Source organism: Haliotis asinina, chromosome 1, assembly GCF_037392515.1.
Source record: "Haliotis asinina isolate JCU_RB_2024 chromosome 1, JCU_Hal_asi_v2, whole genome shotgun sequence".
NCBI lineage: Eukaryota > Metazoa > Mollusca > Gastropoda > Lepetellida > Haliotidae > Haliotis > Haliotis asinina.
This window is the reverse complement of record NC_090280.1, coordinates 67933004-67956894: the sequence shown is the minus strand read 5'-3', so window position 1 is coordinate 67956894 and position 23891 is coordinate 67933004. Positions and strand designations below refer to the sequence as shown.

At 40.1% G+C, this 23891-nt stretch overlaps 1 protein-coding gene across 1 annotated transcript in view; it reads right to left on the bottom strand.

Moving 5' to 3' along the window:
* Window positions 1-7862, bottom strand: part of LOC137296363 (shell matrix protein-like) — a 122428-nt gene extending 114566 nt beyond the window's left edge. The window contains exons 1-2 of the mRNA XM_067828149.1: window positions 7764-7862; window positions 6970-7037 (exon numbers count right to left, since the gene is read on the bottom strand). Of these exons, the coding sequence (XP_067684250.1) occupies window positions 6970-7018 (49 nt within the window). The 5' untranslated portion in view covers window positions 7019-7037; window positions 7764-7862. The remainder of the gene's footprint in view (window positions 1-6969; window positions 7038-7763) is intronic.
* Between the last annotated feature and the right edge of the window lie 16029 nt (window positions 7863-23891).

Sequence of the window (23891 nt, the reverse complement as noted above, 5' to 3'; positions counted from 1 at the left end):
GGTGAAGATTATAATGAAGTATTTTCATTACATGACCTACATACTGCTCTCGAGCATGCTCATGATACTGCAGCTGGTGATGACAACATTCATTACCAGTTACTGAAACATTTACCTGAGACATGTCTTTTGATATTTTGCAAATATTTGACCGTATTTGGATTTCAGGAACAATGCCATGCCATTGTAATCCCCATACCAAAGCCTGGCCTGATCATACAGATCCCTCAAATTACCGCCCTATATCGTTAACCAGCTGCGTTTGTAAAACCATGGAACGAATGGTAAACAATAGATTAGTCTGGTATTTGGAAACGAATAATCTTGTCACAGATATTCAATGTAGTTTCCGGAAAAACCGAAGTACTATTGATCATTTAGTACGATTAGAATACTATGTTAAGAATGCTATTGTAAATAAACAACACGTTGTATCAATTTTCGTCCATCTGGAGAAAGCATATGATACCACTTGGAAGTATGGCATTTTAAAGGATTTATACGATTTCGGTTTGAGAGGGCGGTGGGGTAGCCTAGTGGTTAAAGCGTTCGCACGTCACGTCGACGACCCGGGTTCGATTCACCACATGGGTACAATGTGTGAAGCCCATTTTCTGGTGTCCCCCGCCGTGATATTGCTGGAATATTGCTAAAAGCGGCGTAAAACTAAACTCACTCACTCGTTTGCCTCATTTCATCTCACAATTTTTAAAAGACAGGCAATTTCAAGTCCGAGTGGGATCATCCTTGTCTGACCATTATAATCAGGATCAGGGTATTCCGCAAGGCCGTATTTTGTCTGTAACACTCTTTAGTATCAAGATCAACAGTTTATCCAAGGTTTTATATGATTCACTCGATGATCACTTTTTGTGGATGATTTTAATATTTCTTGTCGTGGAAAAAATATGCATACTATTGAACGGCAACTGCAGTTGTGCTTAAACAAAATTAACAAATGGTGTCTTGAAAACGGCTTTAAATTTTCTCAATCAAAAACCAATTGTTTACATTTCTGTAGAAAATACAAACCGCATAAAGATCCAGAATTGTTTTTAAATAACACTCCCATCAAAGTCGTTAAGGAGGCAAAGTTCTTGGGTCTGATTTTCGACTCACATTTAACGTTTCTCCCCCATATCAAATCTTTGAAAAATAAATGCCTGAAGACGCTGGATTTATTAAAAGTCGTTTCTAATTCAAAGTGGGGAGGTGATCAAGCTACCCTCCTACACTTATATCGATTACTTGTTCGCTCAAAACTTGACTATGGTTCCATCGTGTATGGTGGAGCCTGCAAAAGCAACCTGAAACTAAAATGACCAGTATTCTTTATTCCCATTCCTTTTTTCCCTGTCTCTTTCTCTTTCCAACCTTTTCAATACCCTTTCTTCTTTTTACTTTTGAATTTGTAACTATATTTCAAGGTCTTTTTTCCACATTTCCATTTGGTGCGAATATTCTTCTTAAACCATTTCCAAAACGTGAGTTACAAAAACTCCTACATCATTATGGTTATTCAACACAACTTAATATTTGAAATTTCCTCATAAGCAGGGTTGGCCTCAAGTTTGAAATGTGCAGATAATTGCAATATATCTGTGTTGCGCAAGTCAGGGGTAGGGGGCTTAAGAAACTCCACTTGCTGGTTTCAACATACTTTATATACAAAAAATGCACGTTAAAGTCTTAAATGTCAAATGAGTTCTATCCAGGACAAGCCCTTAATTGTTTGTTATGGTTTAAAAATTACTGATTACCTGTATCCCCTTTAAACCAGCAAACCAGGACACAAATCTTCTATAATATTCACTAATATATTGAATGTACAGCAAGGTTACAAGGAATAACGTTACAGCTATCCAATTCAATACAGTTGGGTCACAAACCTAAAATATCACGTTACGGTTAAACATTGCTGTAAGAAAAAGGTGTAAGAAATCCCCACAGAACGAGCAAAATATAACACTGACAAGTCTATGCAAAACAAAGGCACAAATATACGGATTCGCAAGAGAGGTTTCATGTACACCACAACTGAGCCAATTCCAAAGTAATGGGTCAGAATATAATCACCGAAGTCTTGATGTGAGAGTGAGAAACAGTTATATAGAATGTAACGCAGCGACCTGTCAGGCAGAGGTTATGAAGATCAAGCGTTGACGGAGGCAGGAAGATATATACTCATGTACTCTGTGTGTCTCTCCGTGTCTCCAACACGACAACTAGCCTTTATATATAAAGTCAACATTTCCTTAAAGTTCGAGCACTTATGACCATCGTCATCTACGTGGAACGCTCTAGGCCAGCCTCGTGTTTCTCATAACATAATCAAAGGGAGGTAACTCTATAAAACTACCACCAAGGCCTGCCGATAAAATACTAATGCCACTGAACATTTATGATACGAAATGTCACCCATAATAATTATTCAGAACACTAAACGTTGTGAACCAATAATGATTATTACTTAAATAATAATACAATTTATAGAAAATACACAATGATTTACAAATTTCTCACATCATCCGCGGGAACCAAATTAACAGCGAAGAGGAGGTAACTTTAACTTGCTCTTAACAAGTATACAGCCTAAGTTCTAGGTGTGAGTTCATATCTACATCCACCGCATATTGGTGACCTATAACAACGAAAAGATAATTAATGTAAAGTAAAGAACCAAAACACATCCTTATTACCGTATAAGAAGCCAAGGCCTTTCCCAGTATCTATTTACGAACATACCCAAGACCGAACACGCGTCAATGACGTCACTCACAAGTCATCCCCATGGTCACCCTCCACATAAACGTTTCCGCGACACTTGTACTTTATCAAGGCAATAATGGTGATGCCAACATGATAAAGTCAAAAAAACTTAACGTTACACGAATATTTCTTCTAGCGAATTGTGTACCATTTCCCATAGACCTCGAATTCGTTTCGCATTCATGATTCCCCTGCAAACGTTTCATGTTGTACATTGTTTCAAACACTGCGTGATTCTGTCAAGAGGTAAATTGGTAAAATACGAATGATCACAGGGCTGAAAACGAACCTAGAGGTGATGGAAGCCCCAAAAAACAATGCTATGATGAAATATGGTACTATCCTCTTTGTACAAAGGATGTTCTCAATTACTTACGGTCCAATCAAATCTGATTGTGAACATTGGGAAAAATGTTTCTATATTTAATGTGCGTGTGTGTTTGTTTGTTTGTTTGTTAGTTTGTTTGTTTAGTAATCTGTTACTGATCTGTATAATTATAGAACCATGAGGTTTTTAGGATATTCGAATCTATCTGTAGGTAATAAGGACCGTTCGTTCGTGGGAACTAATATACGGGACTTCTCTCATGAGGCGTTACCTAATCTAACTATCCAGAGAATACTCAACCTCCCCAGCACTACAGCAGTCAGAATGAACGGGTTCCCGGTAGAGAACCCGGATACTCTCCCAATATGCCCCCAAAGCAAGGCTATCGACAACCGTGAGGAGTCTGACGACAGACATTGCAAAGGCGATACGCGCATATTTATCATGCATTTTTGTTAATCTTGACTATCACATTCCTGTGAAAAGCGACAGAAAATTCAGTTACATATGATTAGGCTACCTATTTTCTCCAATTGTTTTTGAGAAAAGAGCTGGCGATGAGGTGACGTATTTTCTCTATTCAATATTTACTGCAATAATTGAAAGGGGCTAGATAAGATATGTTACTATTTTATATGGTAATATCAGAGGGCAAATCTAGCTAAAAGTAAATGATTTAAAAAATGAAGGTTCGGAAACATCCAAAGTCAGGTATACAAGTAAAGCACAGTCAACTAAATACATCCTCGTCCGCTTTAAACTAGTTTAAGGTAAGACGCTGATCAAATATTTGCCCCCAAAATTTCTTTCCATATACCACTTAAATGGGAGTGTCCGGTGGATTGCTAGATGTACTTCTGGTTCCCGATGAGGGTGTGTGTGTGTGTGTGTGTGTGTGTGTGTGTGTGTGTGTGTGTGTGTGTGTGTGTGTGTGTGTGTGTGTGTGTGTGTGTGTGTGTGTGTGTGTGTGTGTGTGTGTGTGTGTGTGTGTGTGTGTGTGTGTGTGTGTGTGTGTGTGTGTGTGAATTGTTTGTTTCATTTTCTTCTTGTTTTGTTTTGTTTCTTCTTTTTTTCGTTGGTGGGTGGGGTGGGGTCGGTGATTTGAATCCCACCACTGAATATTTGTAATAACATTATATTAATCGGTTATTGGCCATTATTTCCATAGCCTTCGAGCACAACTAGTGAACGACATTGGCCTGGTCTTTATGACCCCCTTCACCTCAAGTTCATAAGGAGTATCCAGTGCGAACTGGATTTTCAAATCCACACCGCATATGGAGTACGCCTTCCCAACTGGATGAACGGATTCGATTTCTGTATCTGTGGGTCAGTGTCGGCACACGACCTCGGTACTTGAAAGTCAGTTCAGATAATATCATATGTGTTTCTTACTAACATTGCAGTCAGTGATCACATTATAGAAACTTCTAAAACTAAAAATATTATTCATTCATGAGTTGACACTCATGTGTCAGATACAATAAGGCATTGTAACTTTGTGAACGTGAGATTAAGTTTAAACTCTGACATATGAAATACGTCTTCCCTGTGTTGTCGTGTATGAAAGAACGCCCACTTTAATGCATCACGATTTAAGGTGGACATGTATACTTATGTAATTAACGGAAGAAGCCGCTTTCGTGAACACAATGTGTTAAATTCGTGCTGTGCGTATTGTGTGTGACTTTAACTATTTGCTGCAAGCATCGCAATAGTGTTGCCTTAGTGGCATTGTGTATTTGTCAGCGGTTTGAAGTCCCACGATCCCTACAAAGGCGACACAAGTTGTTCGAGCGATGTCAAGCCCTTGTTCGGAAAACATGTAAATGAACTTTGTAGCGTGACTTTCTGTCGTCACCCCCAACCCCCTCACCTATAAATTATGTACAGTCCCTAAGCAAACACTTCAGCTACGCAAATGACTGTTTGCATGGAGATATGCACGTTATCATTATTCACAGAGTCCTGTGACTAAGCTATCCCAACCGTGTATGGATACCTCTTAAAGGTGACATGCAACAAAAAAATCAAACATAATTAAAGTTATTACTTCACGTTATATAAAATGCATTGCTGATTAAGAAAAAAATCAACAGTATTATAAACGTGTACTCGCAAATCAAAAGTGCAATATTTTGTACTTGGGTATACCTCTCTCGAAAGGAAGCAGTCACGATGCCGAACCCAGTCAGAGCTGGTGGGTGTGCACCTAAGTGCAACGAAGCCTTTTCATTGGTACCTGGTCGATTTGCTGGCTCTCTGTTTATGGCTTATAAGCCCAATACGTGTTAATGTTAATGTCGGTGCATTGCATATTGTCATTGGCAGGAAGACATATAGGTCATAAAAACAGACACTTGAGTTTTCTCTTTGAGTCTACATATCACAATCAACGTGTTTGTTTGTTTTGTTTTTGTTTGTTTTGTTTTTTTGCTGTTTTTCTATGATAACGAGTAGAATTGTTTTACTTGTTTTTGTACACAACCAAGATTAGACTACTGCTCACGAACTCATACTCCGGATATACTGTTTAAGCTCCGCGAATCTATTCGCTGTGCCTGCTTATGTGCGCAGCGCAGCATAGCTGTTGAAACCTCTTTTGCCCGCAGCCGTGGGAGAAAATTAGTGAATCGTTTGAACTCCGATTTCGCGGGCTTTTCTTCATCGCGTTTTATTCACCTTTATAGGTTGAATTGGCATCTGGGGTGAGTTGTTTCGGTAAGTGCATACTGAAACGTATCAGAATCTGCAAAGTTGTGTTTTACATTGCTGCAAGAGTTGTATGATCCCCAGGTGATTGATAATACGATGATTAACACTCAATGATCTAGGAAAAATTAAAGCGTCTTTGGGCAAGTGAGCTGGATATTGGCACTATAAAAATGTTAGCATAGTATGAAAAACAAATAACTATCGCACATTTCAGTTTAACTTTAGAAAGATCTGTTATGCAGATATAGTCCCCATCCTTCTTGTACGACAGTCATTAAAAAGCCTGCAAGTCTCGCGAGGCGCTGCTCCCTGTATTAAGCTGAATAGTTTGGCGGAAAAGTTTGCTAATTATGGGAATGCTTAGATATGAAACGTATTATTCCTGCAAAGATTATCGGTTCCTCGGTTGTCAGTTGACAATAATGAGGCCATTTGAAAATGTGTAAAACGTTGTTTGTAACCGTACTAATGTCTCGCGAAATATCGTGCATTCTGAATGTGTAACATGATCAAATGATGAGAAAGGCTAAGTTAAATAAAGATATATGTCTAACAATGGCATTTAACAACATTCACTCTCCCTGGCTAAGTTGAAGAGATACGTGAATATCGCAGATATAAAACCGCCATGCACCTTCGCTCAATATTCATGTTGGTATTTACTTGCGTGTATATAAGTGAATGTATTCACACATTATTACACATAATTTACAAAGTGGTCAAATGCAACATATTATATTTGGGAATACACCTTCTTAGTTTAGTACAGATTCTAGTATTTTGTATAAGTTGCGGTGTCTGAGCGAGTTTGACTTTGTGTGCTGGTGATAAGAATCCCGGATGGACCTCAACCCAAAAAGATACAAGAATCAGTACTTTGCAAAGTAAGTGTAATCTCAATCATAATATATTCACATGGTGTATTTCATAAGCTTTCAGTTAGTTATTCTGTTTCAATCAAGTTTTGCCGCTATCATCAGGAACCTGTAATCACATCACTGTAACCACTTAAGGTTACTGGTGCTTGTGCGAAGATATTTAGTCTCACTCTTACTTAGGCACAACCAATCCGTCCAGTCGGTAGTTTGCTGTCCGAAAATGCGTTGCTTACTTAAATTATGTTTGTATGTAGAATTCAAAACAAATGTTTCTCTTACCATTGCATACAGCGCACAGGAACACCGTGATGCAGATCCGCAGGATCATTGTCTGCAACAGCAGATTTCTGTTTGAAGAGAAGAAAGTGATCATATTAACCTTTTAAAGATGACAAGGCAGTCACGACACGCGTTTTGTTTCAAAGTACGTGTTCTCTAAAATATGGTCTCTAGAGCAATTGCTGTGACTATGGATGGTGTAAAAGCAGTTAGAATCCATGAAGGTAGCAAAAGAACCCAAGGTCCTGGGTATGCTGACCTGCATTCGGTTTATAGCGATCTGCAGCCCGTTTTTATATTGTAATATCGCCAAAAGTAAAGTAGTTGTAGGGTTATATACCAGTTTCACATCTGTATCTGTCATGTTCTACTTGTTTTTTCGGTCGTTCGTCTACAGATTTCCAAAAACGTTCTGCATCGTGAATGCATAACTTGTTTTAGTCAAGAAGTGGTTGAAGTAATGACGGTGTGACTAAAAGTCGTAGCTCACTCACTAACTGTTGTAGTATTACCTGTGGGAATATGAATTTGATCAACCACATGAGTATATCATATACATCGTGCAATAAAATTAATTTTGTAACCTTAGATGATATTTCGTGTTGGTCAAGTGAGTTCTGTCTAAAACGTTTGTTACATGGGGTCTGACAATGATGAAAGACAATCTGTCAGCTTGGTAATCAAGTAACCCTTGTTTGCGTTAAAATGTGTTGGTTTAAACAGTATGGTCGCACGAAGGTAAATCTGATATCAACGATGGAAAACGTCACTTCGAACCATGCAAAATTACCTACCGTGCGTTTTGTGTATGTCGGATACAGAAGAAAACACAGCCACTACCTCTGAACCTGTACTCCCTACACGACAGGAGAGTAAAGGCCTTGGCAACGACAGGCGCGTGCCCGGAAGAATGTCCTGACACCAAGGTGTGGATCGTAAAACGAAACGTTTTACAACCCGAGACGTCACTGGCATGAAACTAGTTTGGAAAATAGATGGGATATTTGCATTTTGCAAGTTATTGTCATTGTTATGTTTGGGGATTTTTTTTTTAAGATACGTTTGTACTCTCATCCGACCTTTAGTTGTGTTCGTTTTGTTTCTTTCATGGGCTTATAAATGATGGGAATAAATAGAAACAAGTAATTTAGTGATTATGAAATGAATCATTATATTGCTGAGGTAAGGAATTGCTATTTCATGCATGGTAAATTAAACGGCAGAACATAAATGAATAAGCCGAGTTTAAGCTTGGTAAAAGTGAAAGGCATATAGGTTGCATACCCATATTTACCAAATTTAAGAAATCTGTTGCACAAACGGCAACATATATCATGAGCTCCGTTTCGTTATGGTACATGTCCCTAAGAAGTAGTCCCCTGTCTCCACAATACCCTCTTGTTTGTTGTAAACGGCAACCGAATAAGGCAACCTGATGTCTTTGAGCTGCGTTATGTCGGTTGAGGACTTGAGAGCAGTGGTTGCAGCAATAGCCTTCATTTGCCTTGTACACTTATTGGGATCATGCCCGAATGGGCCCGGGGCCATCAGTAAGCTGGTGTCATGCTCTCTGTAGTCTGTTTTTCACAAAACTAATATGTTTAAGGGATTACTTCGAACAATTTTACTGACTTTAAAATTGCAAATGTTTAGTCATTAAATTATTCCACTGTTGGGGCAGAAAGGTAGGTTAGAGTGTTATCATCTGCATGAGGACCCTTACTGTACTGTCGGAAATAGTAGAAAAAACTGTTTTTAAGGCTGACACTCTGAATCCCTCAAATTTACTGCAAGTGTGATATTATAAGTTGTTCTGAGGTGACGAGGAGACCATGGGTTGATGTACCATCGATGTCTGTTTATGTTACCTGTAAGGGCGAGTCAATAAAACCATTCGAATCTTGTATCTTGCTGTTTTTCCCTCTGGTATTGTCTTTGTAAAGTCGCCGCGGTATATTGTCTCTTCTAAGTATTCACACGGACTATATTTGAACATTGACAGAGCACTCTTCTGTTATTTTCAATCAGAAAGCGACATTTGCGTGTGAGGTAAGATAAGTCGAAATAACTTACTTCGGCCTAACTTCGTGAGAGGATATCCCGAAAAACATGGTTACTCGTAAAATCGGGGGAAACAAAGAAATACGAACAGCTGCTAAAAACACTAGATCAGACGACTATAGGTGGCGATTAGGTCGCTCAGCCCAGGTGTGACGACGGAAAGTGATAGCGAGACTCTATGGTAGCAACGTTCTTAATAGTTGTAGTATGAAAGTTATTATTTTGACGTCAGCTAGCTTTTGCAATGAAGCTAAGTCTAGTTTCAAAATAGGCATTGAAAAAGTGTATCACTACACACTAATTTGCATAAATCCAAGGTCTGTTCCAAATACGTCGCTTTGGACTGAGTGAGTGAGTGAGTTAATATTTAACGTCACATCGGCAATATCTCAGCCATATCGTGACGAGAACATTTAATGTGAGTGAGTGAGTGAGTTAATATTTAACGTCACATCGGCAATATTTCAGCCATATCGTGACGAGAACAGATTTGAAATCGAAATGGGTTATGGCTATATGATAAAAACCTGTCATCAAAGGACAGTAAAACGACTAGAATATCACAGTTGCGGGTAAAACTAGTGTGGAACGATAAAACTGATATAACTATTTGGACAAGACAAGGTAAAACACGGGCTATATACGTCACCAGCAGCTGAAGGTAGATCACCATGCGAGGGTCCATGGGGGCTTACAGTACCTTTGCTACCTGCATGGACCCTAGTTGGATTTACACCATCCCTTCAGCCACTGGCGATGATATGAAGATTTAGCCAGAATTTAAAAGAACAAAAATACTACGACTAAAAAGTATGGCTGGGCAAAATTGACTTTGAAAGTTGTTGGGACTTACGTACCCTCTCGGGAGGACATTAATTTTACGCTACTTCAACCCCCTTTGAGGGTACAGCCACTAACGATCGCAGATGCTATTTTACAATACCATGATTAAAATATATATTATCTATGTACAATACATATTCAGAATTTATGTAGCAATTCTATTTCCTTTAAAAATTCAATTATTAAATGATGATTAACATTATAAAAAAGATCCTTTATAGTTTTCACTTTGAAATATTTATCCCTTGTGATGGCAAAATCAACACAGTCAAGCAGGATATGCTTGACTGTGATTCTTTCATCACAAGGGATACAAAACGGAGGATCCACACCTTTTAACAAGTATTCGTGAGTATATCGCGTATGGCCAATGCGACATCGTCGCATAATAACCTCTTCAAATCTGGACTGACAACCCATGTAGGTATAACCGATATAGGGCTTTATACCATGTAATTTATTGATACCTACTTGGGTGTCCCACTTCTTTTGCATTAGATCTCGGATATATGATCTTATAACGGCTTTATAATCAGAATAAGGGAGCAGAAGCGGTGTCACAGATTTATTGAGAGCGGCTTTGGCAGCAAGATCGGCCATTGTGTTACCAGAGATTCCAACATGGCTGGGTAACCAACAGAAGACGATGTCGAATTGGCCAGTAGCAAGATCATTATACAATTCAACGATGTCAGCTAAAAGTGGATGTTGAGAAGATACATTCTTAATAGCCTGGAGGCATGAAAGAGAGTCTGAATAAATGATATATTGTTTATACTTAGGGTGTTTTTTAATATAGTTTAGGGCTGTTAATATGGCATGTGCTTCTGCTGTGAAAATGGAACTGTTATTTGGTAATCTAGAAGATATTGTTCTGGATCCAATGACAGTGGCACAAGCCACAGCGCCACCATCCTTGGACCCATCTGTAAATAAGGATTTATACGTACTATATCTATCTTTCAATTGATTATATTCCTGTTTGTATTGTAATTCATTAGTATCTGATTTTTTATATTTACTTAATGTAAGATCAACTTGTGGTCTAACCAACTGCCACGGAGGAGAAGAAAACAAGCGAGAAGGAGCTACATTTTCTAGTTCAATGCCAGCAGCAGAAAGGAAAGGTTTCACTCTTAGCCCAAGAGGTGGAGCAAGAGAAGACTTCTTATTGTACAAATCCCCATACAAGGGATTGAAGACACAGTTATATGCAGGGTTGGACTTACTTGAAGACAGTTTAGCGAGATACTGTAAGGATAGTTTAATACGACGGTAGTCAAGAGAAGGTTCATCTGTTTCAACATATAGACTGTCAACAGGAGAAGTTCGAAATGATCCAAGACAAATGATGGATAGAATCAAGTATTTTGAGGTTGCTTTTACAGGCTCCACCATAGACAATGGAGCCGTAATCCAGTTTAGATCTGATGAGTGACCGGTATAAATGTAGAAGGGTTGTTTGGTCTCCTCCCCACTTTGTATTTGAAACGACTTTCAACAGATCGAGCGCCTTCAGGCATTTGGTTTTTAGGTATTTAAGATGTGGCAGAAAAGTTAAGTGTGAGTCAAAGATGAGACCAAGAAACTTAGCTTCCTTGACAACTTTGATGGGTGCACCATTCAAAGATAAGTCAGGGTCTTTATGAGGTTTGTATTTTCGACAGAAGTGAATGCAGTTGGTTTTAGATTGAGAAAATTTAAACCCGTTCTCAAGGCACCATTTATGAATTTTGTTGAGACAGATTTGCAACTGTCTCTCAATGGTTCGCATGTTTGTGCCACGACAAGAAATATTAAAGTCATCCACGAAAAGGGAACCGTTGATTGAATCTGTTAACACTTTTGAAAGACTATTTATTTTAATACTAAACAAAGTGACAGACAAAATGCTGCCTTGTGGAACACCCTGATCCTGACTGTAATGATCAGACAGGGTAGAACCCACGCGGACTTGAAATTGCCTGTCATTTAGAAAGTTGGATATAAATTGGGGCAAGCGGCCTCGCAATCCAAAGTCATGTAAGTCTCTTAAAATCCCATGTTTCCAGGTTGTGTCGTATGCTTTTTCTAAATCGAAAAATATTGACACTGCATGTTGCTTATTAATGATGGCATTCTTCACAAACGATTCTAAACGCACTAAATGATCAACAGTACTTCTGTTTTTACGGAAACCACATTGAATATCTGTTATTAAGTTATTTGTTTCCAAGTACCAAACAAGTCGATTATTTATCATGCGTTCCATGGTCTTGCAAACGCAGCTAGTTAATGAAATCGGCCTATAATTGGAAGGATCAGTGTGATCACGTCCAGGTTTAGGAATGGGCACAATTATAGCATCACGCCATGAAGAAGGAAAATTTCCAGACGTCCAAATACCATCGAAAATATGAAGAAGCGTCTCTAAAGATGATTCTGGTAAATGCTTCAGGAGTTGATAATGTATGTTATCAGCTCCTGAAGCAGTATCGTGAGCCTGGTCAAGAGCAGTATGGAGTTCATTAATCGAAAATACTTCATTATAATCTTCACCATTATCGGAAGTAAAATTAATAGGTTTTTTTTCCTGCTGATTTTGATACTTTTGAAATTGAGGTACATAGTTTGATGAAGAAGAATGTTTCGCCAGTGTTTCACCAAGTTTATTAGCAATATCGGATTTATTTGTCAGCAACTGGTTCCCGTCTTTAAGATGGTGAATGCTAGATCTAGAACCCTTACCCTTGATCTTCTGGATCATATTCCATATTTTAGAAATTGGTGTACGTGCATTGATTTTAGAGACATAGGTTCGCCAAGATTGGCGTTTATTTTGCCTAAAGGTACGCCGTGCTTTTGCATTTAAAATTTTCAATTTGTTCAAGTTATGGACCATTGGATGGCGACGGAAATAATGCTCAGCTTTTCTCCGTGCCTTTCTGGCTTGTTTGCAGGTATCATTAAACCATGGTTTTCGAATGTGTTGATTTGTGGAGGACTTAGGAATACATTGATCGGCTATCTTCTTCAGTTCATCTGAAAATAGTTGTACAGGGTCGGCGATGTCAAGAAATAGATCAGGTTTAAATGTACTAGAAGCAAGCAGTTGAAATAAAGACCAGTTGGCCTTGGAAAAGTTCCATCTTGTATTAGGAGGAACATCTGAAGGAGTCACAGTTTTCACAATAGTAGGGAAGTGGTCACTTCCACAGAGATCCTCGTGGACAGACCATTCAAATTCGTTTAATAATGCTGAATCTGTAATTGCTAAATCAATAGCAGAGTAAGTTCCTGTGCCGGGATGTAAATAGGTGTTTGAGCCATCATTAAGTATGCATAAGCTATTGTTAGAAATGAAATCTTCTAAGAGCTTCCCCTTAATATTCGTCTGAGCACCACCCCAAAGGGGGTTGTGTCCGTTTAAATCACCCGTAATAATGCAGGGCTTGGGGAGTTGGTTATAGAGATCTTGAAGTTCAGACTGTTGTATACAAGCGGATGGTGGAAGGTACAGTGAACACAATGTAAACGCAATGTGCAAAGTTATACGGAGTGCTACAGCTTGAAGCGGAGTATTTAGATGGACAGGACTATGGATGATGCCATCTTTTAATAAGATGGTTGAACCTCCAGTCGCTTTAGGCCCAGGAGGGGAAAAGACATTATAGGAAGTATAGCCTCTTACGTCAAATTTATCAGTGTTTTTGTAGTATGTCTCTTGTAAACAGATGGCCGATGGTTGAAAATCTTGAATTAAGAGTTGTAAATCATTTAAATTATTCCTAAGACCTCTACAATTCCACTGGATTACTGGATTGGTGGTCATTTAAGGGGGAGTTATGGGAGACCGTTCACGATCTTTTTTCTTTGGAGAATGACTCCGGGAGCGGGTGTTTTGAAGAGAGGACACGTCCATGTCCTCTAGCGCCCCAAACTTGTTACACAGAAAAGTGGTGTTTTTCTGTGCTTTAGGAACACGATCAGATTGCGATTTTTTCTTCGAATAATTAACATTGGCGTTAGTGTTCTTATCTCTGGAAACAGGAGTTGTCTGTGAAGCAGATGTCCTCTGACCGGGTTGAATCTGGATAGGTGGAGGCAGTAAAGTAGGAGCCGAAGAGTCAGTCCAAGTGTAGTCAGTCTGGCAACCAACGGAATTGCACGAAATGGCTCTAGAATCTGTGCTAGAAGTTCGAGTGGACGTGGAAACAGCAGCAGCATATGATGGCCCTGGTGATTCTTGGGCAAGAACAAGTTTTTTTGCATCAAGGAAAGATATGTCACGTTCATGCTTGATGCGTAAAATTTTAGATTGTACCTTCCAAGTTGGACAGTCTTTGGATGAAGAAGGGTGATTGCCAGAACAGTTTACACAAGAAGGAGATTTGTCACATATTGTGCTATTGTCACATTTCCCTCCACATCTATGACAGGCAGCTGGGTTTCGGCAAGATTTTGAGCCATGTCCATATTTTTGACAAGAGTAGCATCTAAGGGGATTTGGTATAAAAGCATCTACCCTTAAATTGCAATAGCCTGCTTTGAGTGAATCCGGGCGTGTTGGGACACCAAAGGTAAACAAATACGTATTGGTGTTCGTGACTTCATTGTCTTTTCTGGATGTGAATCGCTTTACATCAGTTACTCCTTGTGAGTGAAGTTCTGAAACAATGTCATACACATTCATGTCTGATAGGCATCGTCCAACATCGCGTACAATGCCTTTACTGTTGTTTAAGGTTCTATGAGGTGAAATCTCAACAGGAACATTTGCCAGTGATTTGGTAGAGAGTAAAATTTGAGACTGGATCTGTTTCTTACATTCTATCAGTAGAAGTCCAGATCGAAGCTTTTTGACCTCCTTTACGTCTCCAGCTAAGCCTTCAATGCCCTTAGCAATAGCAAAGGGATTTAACTTGAGAGGACTACCATCGGGAGAAGACATAACGAGAAACCGTGCCCAATGATCAAGCTTTTTTGGAAGTGTTATAACATCATCATCTGAAGAGCACGAATCATCCGATTCGTGTGAACGTTTTTTTTGTGGGGGTGCCATGGTTATATTGGATAGAATTCATCCTCCTAGCTCCTCACCCACCACGGAGTGTCTACATGGACGATGTCTTATGTCTGTGGACCTCCAACAGACGACACCAAGGATACCCGGAGGGTATACTCAAGCAGGAATATATCTTAAAAAAGATATGTCCTACCAGATTGGCCCATGAGCCACCGCCTTCTGGCATAGGACTCTAGGCAATGTAAGTATATGACATGGTTAGAACATACAAAGTGAAAATGGTCGAAAGTGTCCTAAACTTTTCTCAGTTATCAAAATTAACGTTCATGCGCAGGGCATGGCGTGACCAGCCGATTGATAGAATCGGGCCGATTCTACCACCCGCCTAGGTGAAGTAAGGGCCAAAGTGGTGTGTTAGGCGAAAGGAACACGGTCGCAGGCTCCCATTGCCCTCAACCACCAGACTACCGTCCTCCACCGACACGGGACGCAACCCACGGCAAACAGGTTGCCCAATTCGGTCGCTCCTTGTGACCAGCAGTGGGGTGCTATGGACCTAGTTGACCCGGGTCCACACGGGGATTTGAACAGCTCTTAGCGTTACCCAGCACCCACAACGAGGAGGTGGCTGTTCACGGGTGCCCGCTTTGGACTGCATATCTCATTTCTGCACTAATTTCTACTCCGTAAAGTCCTTTTTCACGTTTCCTATCACCATACCAATGGCCGAACTTATTTTAATAGATATTTCACACTTTCGCATATCTACTACATAGATGATATGTAAGTTTGTTCTTTTTTCGCACAGTATTTAACAAGCCGCAACTATGTTTGTTCGTTACAGTTATTATTTATATGTGCATCGATCCCTGTTGAGAAAATCTCGTTTTACATTTCTCACTACAGGAGAAACTTTCGTGGTAATTATTAGGAATAATCCGTGGTAGATCGACTGATCTATTTTACTCACCCAATTTGTATGAAAATATCCCCATATTAACTATAGCCTTCATAATAATATTTGAAACGCCACAATGCATTTAAAGCATCTCTAACCAACTGTTTAATCATTACATCGTTGTAACGACACACAGGGATTTTCAGGTTGACAGCATTTGGAGAACAAAGGACATAATCTGTGATGCTATGCATTCAGGGGACATTAAATTCACATTGGAAAATTAAAGAGTGAGTGAGTGAGTGAGTTTAGTTTTACACCGCACTCAGCAATATTCCAGCTATATGGCGGCGGTCTGTAAATAATCGAGTCTGGACCAGACAATCCAGTGATCAACAACATGAGCATCGATCTGCGCAATTGGGAACCGATGACATGCGTCAACCAAGTCAGCGAGCCTGACCACCCGATCCCGTTAGTCGCCTCTTACGACAAGCTGAGTCGCCTTTTATGGCAAGCATGGGTTGCTGAAGGCCTATTCTACCCCGGGACCTTCACGGGTCGGAAAATTAAAGAAACTGTACAACGAAGTAAGATATAGAGAATAAACCAGATTTCAGAGAATATTTTACTTAATTTGCACAATAAAATTCATGCAATGGACATCTCAGCATGAATTATTTTCAGATAAGTATACTTTACATTCTTGATAAATCAATGTCGTATCACATAGTACCCATCCAGTCTTTCACAAATTCAGTGTAGTTTCATTACGCATGAAACTGCGTCTGCGTATGCAAGTATATTCGTTCTGCCTGGAGACAAACCACGCTTCAAAATGTCTTTTCTGACTGTTCTCCTCTTGGGAGAAAGTCTCTGTCCAGCACCATACTGGAACAGACGTTTACTTCCACCCAGAACGTACATATTATATCATTGTTGACTTGATAGCGGTTGTGTGCATCAGGGTGTTTGGTAAGTGTATCATCGACACTGGAGACAGTCGAGTTGCATTTTGTTCTTTACACATCTCCAGGACATCCAGGATGAAGTGCCGCTCTTACAGTTCGTTCTAAACATATGCCCATCTGCCACTTCATGAAGTCAAAATGAACGTGCACTGTAAGTGCCGGTTTGCCATAATGATAGTAATGACTATGAAAGTATGGCAAGCATATCATACTCCCAAATTGTTGAGTAGCACTTATATTAATCTTTGCCAAACAGTGATTGTCAAATCAAACAAAGTGAGTGGATATCAACATTATTTTCATTTCACTACCAGAATTATCTAATTGAATAAAATTAGACTATAATTTATGACGCTCCCGCGTGAGTGGTAGCTTCATGTTTATTCCAGGTAATAAGCACTCAGCGTGATCAACTGATCTGATAGTTGTGTTTCGCAACCATAATTATCTTAGTTAAATAATGTTAAACACCATCGAGTATTTCACAGTGTGAATTTGTCCGTATTTCATCATAGCTTTTACATTTTAAAAGGATTATGCATTATTCCCATCCGTTTCTTTATACCACAGTTGTAACTTCTTAGTGGATTCGGTGTCGTGCAAGATTAATTTAACAGTATTGGGTGCATTTTCCAATCCCATTAAGCCTACATTGTTTTTGTATGCAATATGGGTTGAAGGCGAATAGAGACGAAACCGCACATATACTAGATACATACAATAATAACAATGTAAAACGTGAGCCATAGTTTGAATTCATCAACATGCTCGACAAGACCAGGGCACCCGTGGCGAGCCACCTCCTCGTGGTGGGTGCTGGGTAACGCCAAGAGCTCGCCGACACCCCCGTAGTGGACCCGGGGGGATATTTGGTCCACCAACCCGTTTGCCGTGGATTGCGTACCGTGTCGGAGGAGGACGGGATCCTGGTGGTTGAGGGTACTGGGGCTTTTAACTGCGTTATATTGCCCAACACACCACTTTGGCCCTTACGTCACCTAGACGGGTGGTAGAATCGGCCGGTCACGCCAAGCCCTGTGCTACAACTCTGTAGTGTTGCACAAAAATTTGAAAATTGTGTGTTTATATTTTCTAGCCTTGGCGAATTTCGAAACAGAATTTGAAAACGTTACTGTTTATATTGCCTAGAGTCGTATGCCAGAAGGCGGTGGCTCATGGGCCAATCTGGTGGAATCATTAATCTTTCAATTTTTCTGCTGGAGTATATCATCCGAGTATCCTTGTTGCTGCCATCAACCATTACACAGGCCCCTTAAACTCCGTGAGGGAAACCATCGCCTGGGTGTGAGGGATACCACACAAATACCATGACGTCACCAAGTGGAACCAAAGTGCACTGACATTCTGATTACATTGTAAAGAGAAAGTGTTCTCTCTGAGTGGCAAATTCCTTTATTGTTATTTAGTTCAATTGTTTAGTTTCTGATTGGGATTATATGTAATCATTATCTATATTAGTGAGGGTATTAGGATTTTAGTGTAGTTAGTAGTAGTAGTAGTATTATTAGAACTTTAGCAATATAAGTGGTAGACAGAACTGTATATGTAGCTAGGTTAGGTAATTAGATTAGTTAGTTGTATTTGCACCTGTAGAATTAGTTTAGTATAGGTATTGGGGTTACTTATATCTTAAGGGGAGGAATAAAGTTTTGCAAAACAAACTATTCTTCTGTTGTGGTTACTTTGGTATGTGACATTTTGGTGGCAGCGGTGGGATAATTAGATTATTTGTCACTATCAAAGGGAACCCTAGTTGTGTTCTGTAGCGCATTTGATGTAGCGTTGTTGATTGTATATCGCTGCAGAATCTTTGTGTCCATAAAGAAGGGTTAGAACATACGGCACCACTTCTGCGTCCCTGAGTGTATGATTTGGAATTCAAGGGTGGAGGGTGTATTGTGGTTATTGGTCAGTTAAGGCCATTGGTTCGTCGTGAACATTTTGAACATTGGGATATATGGGAAATCACCTCCGGTTTTATTCTTGGTAGGATCCCTATTTATTCCAGACAGTTTGACTTTTTGTGTACCCTGCTTTGCCCTCATACAGACAATTATGGACATTGACAAACTTATCAAACTGGGTCAGAGTTTAGGGTATGAGAAAGATGATTTGAGAGTGTTTGTGAAAGAGCAAATGGAGTTGGAGAATGAGAAAGAAAAGGACAGGCTCGAACGGGAGGAAAGAGCTAGGGAGCGGGAGATTAAAAAGTTAGAACTGGAGGAAAGAAAGGAGAAAGAAAGGTTAGAATGGGAACGAGAGAGAGAACGATTAGAATTGGAGAAAGAAAAGTGTAAAATACAGTCAAATGAAAGAATAGAACTAGCCAAGTTAGAAAAGAGTGCGGCAGGAAATCAAGAAGGGCAGGTAGGAGAGAATAGATCGGCAGCCATTCCCAAGATGCCTAAAATGCCTCCATTTGACGACCACAATGACAATATTGATGCATATCTGCAAAGGTTTGAACGTGTAGCTACAGCGCAAGGCTGGGACCCGTCCCATTGGGCAGCTTACCTGTGTACTCTGCTGAAAGGTAAGGCTTTAGAAGTATACTCCCGGTTAAATGCCTTTGAGGCTGAAAATTACAATGCAGTTAAAACTGCATTACTTAAACGCTATGAAATGACTGAGGATGGATTCCATCAGAAATTTAGGACTGCTAAAACTGAAACAGGTGAGATTTTCACACAATTTGTAGTTAGAATTGAGAACTATTTCAACAGATGGATTGAACTAAGTGGTACACAAAAGACGTTCGAAGGTGTGAGAGATTTGCTGCTGCGTGAACAGATTTTGAATGTGACTGGAAGGGATCTGGGTATATTCTTGAGAGAGAGAAAGCCAAAAGACGCGATGGAAATGGCTAGACTAGCAGAGCAATTTATAGAAGCTAGAGGTACGAGTCATGGAAGATACAATAGACCAGTTATTCCAGGTCAAACTGACAAGCAGGTTTCCAAAGGGAAAATAGTCGAGGGTAGCGCATCAGGTAAACATGGTACTTGTTCCAAACAATTTGTTCCTATTAAGGAAAGGACATGTTACAACTGCAATCAAACTGGGCATTTGGCAGCACAGTGCAAGAAACCCAAGTTTAAAGTGGCAAGTATCCAGGTGAGTGAAGACAACACAAACATGTCTCTAATACATCCAGATAACACAAAAGTAGAGCCCTGCATACATGAAGTTCTAGATGGTGATGCAGCAACTTCAGAGGAGGTTACTAAAGCAGATGTAGCCTCAGGGAGTGTGCTTACCAAAGATCACCGCATGCCATTTTATCAGGGAAAGGTAAACGACACTCCAGTAGATGTGCTTAGAGACACGGGATGTAACGGTGTAATAGTGAGGAGGTCAATGGTAAAAGATGCATGTTTGACTTCAGAAACACAATCTTGTAAATTAGCAGATAGCAGGATCTTGACACTTCCGGTAGCATGGATTACTGTAAATACGCCCTTTTACACGGGTATGGTGAGAGCAGCATGTATGGACACACCAATCTGTGACTTAATATTAGGCAATATTCCCGGAGTTAGAGAGCCAGGAGATCCAGACTTGATGTGGGATAAGCAGGACATTAAAACAGTAGGTGCTGTAGAGACAAGGAGCCAGAGAAGAGTACGCCAAGTAGGCATGGAACCCTTGAAGACATTGGAACCTGTTGGGTTGACACTGAGTCGAGGTGAGTTCGTATCCCTACAACATCAGGATTCAAGTCTGAACAAAATAAGAAAATTAGTGGAAGAAGGTAAGATTAGGGAGACCCGACATAGTACTTCCTCTTACTTTGTGGAGAATGATATGCTGTATAGGAAGCATACTTCCAATAAAATGGACAATGGTAAACAAGTTGTACAGGCAGTAGTACCGGTTGGATTGCGCACACAGGTAATGAAGGTATGTCATGAAGCACTGATGGGTGGACATCTTGGAATCAAGAAGACTCTAGATAGGGTAATCTCACAGTTTTATTGGCCAGGAGTAATTGGTGATGTCAGAAGACATGTTCAGTCTTGTGATATTTGTCAACGTACCATGCCGAAGGGAAAGGTAAGGAAAATACCACTGGGACAAATGCCATTAATTGAAGTGCCATTTGAGAGGGTAGCTGTTGATTTGATTGGTCCATTGTATCCTGTCACAGGCAAGGGTAATAGGTATATACTGACGGTGGTTGATTATGCAACACGATACCCAGAAGCAGTAGCTTTACCCAGAGTAGAGACGGAATATGTTGCCGAAGCTCTGTTCGAGATATTCAGTAGGGTTGGTATCCCCAAGGAGATATTAACAGACATGGGAGCCCAGTTCACGTCAGGCGTGATGAAGGAGGTAAGTAGACTATTGTCCATACATCAGCTTACTACTTCCCCTTATCATCCAATGTGCAATGGCCTAGTGGAGAAGTTCAATGGAACCTTGAAGACGATGCTGAAACGGATGTGTGCAGAACGACCAAATGACTGGGACAGGTATGTACCTGCTTTGTTATTTGCTTACCGAGAGGTACCTCAAGAGAGTTTGGGTTTTGCCCCATTTGAACTCTTATATGGACGCACTGTGAGAGGACCAGTACAGATTCTGAGGGAAATCTGGACAAGAGATATACCAAATCCAGAGGTAAGAACCACATATGAGTATGTGCTAGATCTTCAAAACCGTCTTGAGGAGACTATTCACGTAGCACAGCAAGAACTTCAAAAGAAAGCATGTAAATACAAAAAGTTCTTTGATGTGAAGTCCAAGCCAAGAAAAATGAAGGTTGGTGATAAAGTATTAATTCTGTTGCCCACTGATTCAAACAAACTGTTGCTGCAGTGGAAAGGGCCATATGAAATACTGGATACCTTTGGCATTGGCAATTACAGAATACAGGTTGGTAACAAGATTAAAACCTATCATGCCAATCTACTGAAAAGGTACATTGAGAGAGAGGAGGTCAAGGACACAGCTGTATGTGACGTCAGCATAGCTCAACTTGTGCATGTCAGTGCTGGTCTGGTGGATGTCAAGGCTGAAGAGGTGAGTATGTTAGACATAGCTTCACCTTCTTTAGTTTCTAAGGAAACGTATCAGGATGTAGACATTTCTGAAGATTTGACAGAGGAGCAACAAAATGAGGTGAAGGAGCTCATAAGTGAATTCAAAGATGTACTGAGTGATTTACCAGGGAAGGTAGATTGTATGGAATATAAGATCAAGCTGACATGTAATGAGCCTATACGATCCAAGCCCTATCCACTTCCTCATCATATGAGAGATGTTGTAGCCAAGGAGATACAGCTAATGTTAGACATGGGGGTGATAGAACCTTCTCAGTCACCATATGCATCCCCCATTGTACTTGTGAAGAAGCCTGACTCGACTTACAGATTTTGTACCGATTTTCGCAAACTGAATCAGGTGACCGTATTTGATGCCGAACCAATTCCATTAGCTGATTCCATCTTTGCACGGTTACGGAACTGTAAATATCTTACCAAAATTGATGTAAGCAAAGCATATTGGCAGATTCCAATGGAAGAGAGTAGCAAAGAACTGACAGCATTTATAACTCCTGATGGATTATACCAATGGAAGGTGATGCCATTTGGAGTAGTTAATGCACCTGCAGTATTTTCCCGACTGATGAGGCAAGTATTGCACAACATACCAAATACAGACAACTTCATAGACGACATCATAGAAGGAACTGAGAACTGGTCACACCACATGGTAAGTCTGAGAGCAATATTTACGAGGTTAAGACAATTCCATCTTACAGCTCGACCTTCAAAGGTAAAAGTGGGATATAAACATCTGGACTTTTTAGGGCACAAGGTGGGTAGTGGTCTTATTCAACCAGAAGGTAAGAATGTAGAAAAGATCCTAAATGTGGAGCGACCTCAAACCAAGAAACAAGTGAGAGCGTTGTTGGGACTGACCGGGTACTACCGGAAATTTATCCCAAACTATGCAGCCATAGCAGTTCCGCTAACTGATCTCACAAAGAAAGGAAAGCCAAACAAGGTAATATGGACAGAAAGCCAGGAATTAGCTTTCACTACGTTAAGAACCCATATGTCAAGTTTTCCTATCTTGAAACTACCCGACTTGAAGAAACCATTCTTGGTAAGAACAGACGCTTCTGACGTTGGAATCGGAGCTGTACTGCTACAAGAACAGGAAGGTGAGCGATTTCCAATATTGTTTGTGAGTCGGAAGTTAGTAGATCGTGAGAGAGCGTATTCTACAATAGAAAAAGAGTGTTTGGCTATTGTGTGGGCAATACAGAAGTTAGAAAGATATCTGTATGGGAGAGAATTTATTTTGGAGACTGACCATCAGCCCTTAATATGGATGACCAAGGCAAAAATGACCAATGGACGAGTGATGAGGTGGGCCCTGACTTTGCAACCCTACAGATTTCTAATTCGTGCAATCAAAGGAAGTGAGAATGTTGGGGCTGATCTCTTGAGCCGGTGTTCACCCTAGTCATACTATGTGTATGGCAGTGTGTAAATAATGTACTCTCTGCATATCCAGATTATTTGTCAGCAGTTATTTCTTATGTATTACTGTGCTATTGTACATTTAGACAATTGTGTTTTATGATATTTATGCATTAAAACAAACTTAAATGTGATCTTGAGTGTAATATATAATTGTACTTGTGTACAATTACTTGAAGAGGGGAGTGATGTCAAGATCACAGATGATTTCGTTTATATAATTAGTTTATGGTACTGTAAATAGATGTAGTATGGTATTGTTAGAGTGTGTTATATATTGTTGGGAGTTGTTGTTAGATTATGTTCGGTAATACTATGGGAACAGGGTTATGTTCAGGGAAGCGTGACCAGGTATGGCCAGAGAGCTGGGGTGTTAATTTGTAAACAATAGAGAGGTGTTGAGTAGCTTGGGTATGGGAGGTCAATATAAATAGTGAGGAAGGGTAGTAATCTGCACAGTCAGCCAGAATCACCACTGTGTTCACCTGTATGGGTTCAACTTTTGTATGGGATTGCATCTCACGCTGGCTGGCTGTCCCGGAACTGGCCGGTTATCCTTAAAGTAAGGAGAGGGGTATTATCTCCGCCTGTAAGGAGACAGACAAGAGTCTTCCCTGTTGTACAAGGAG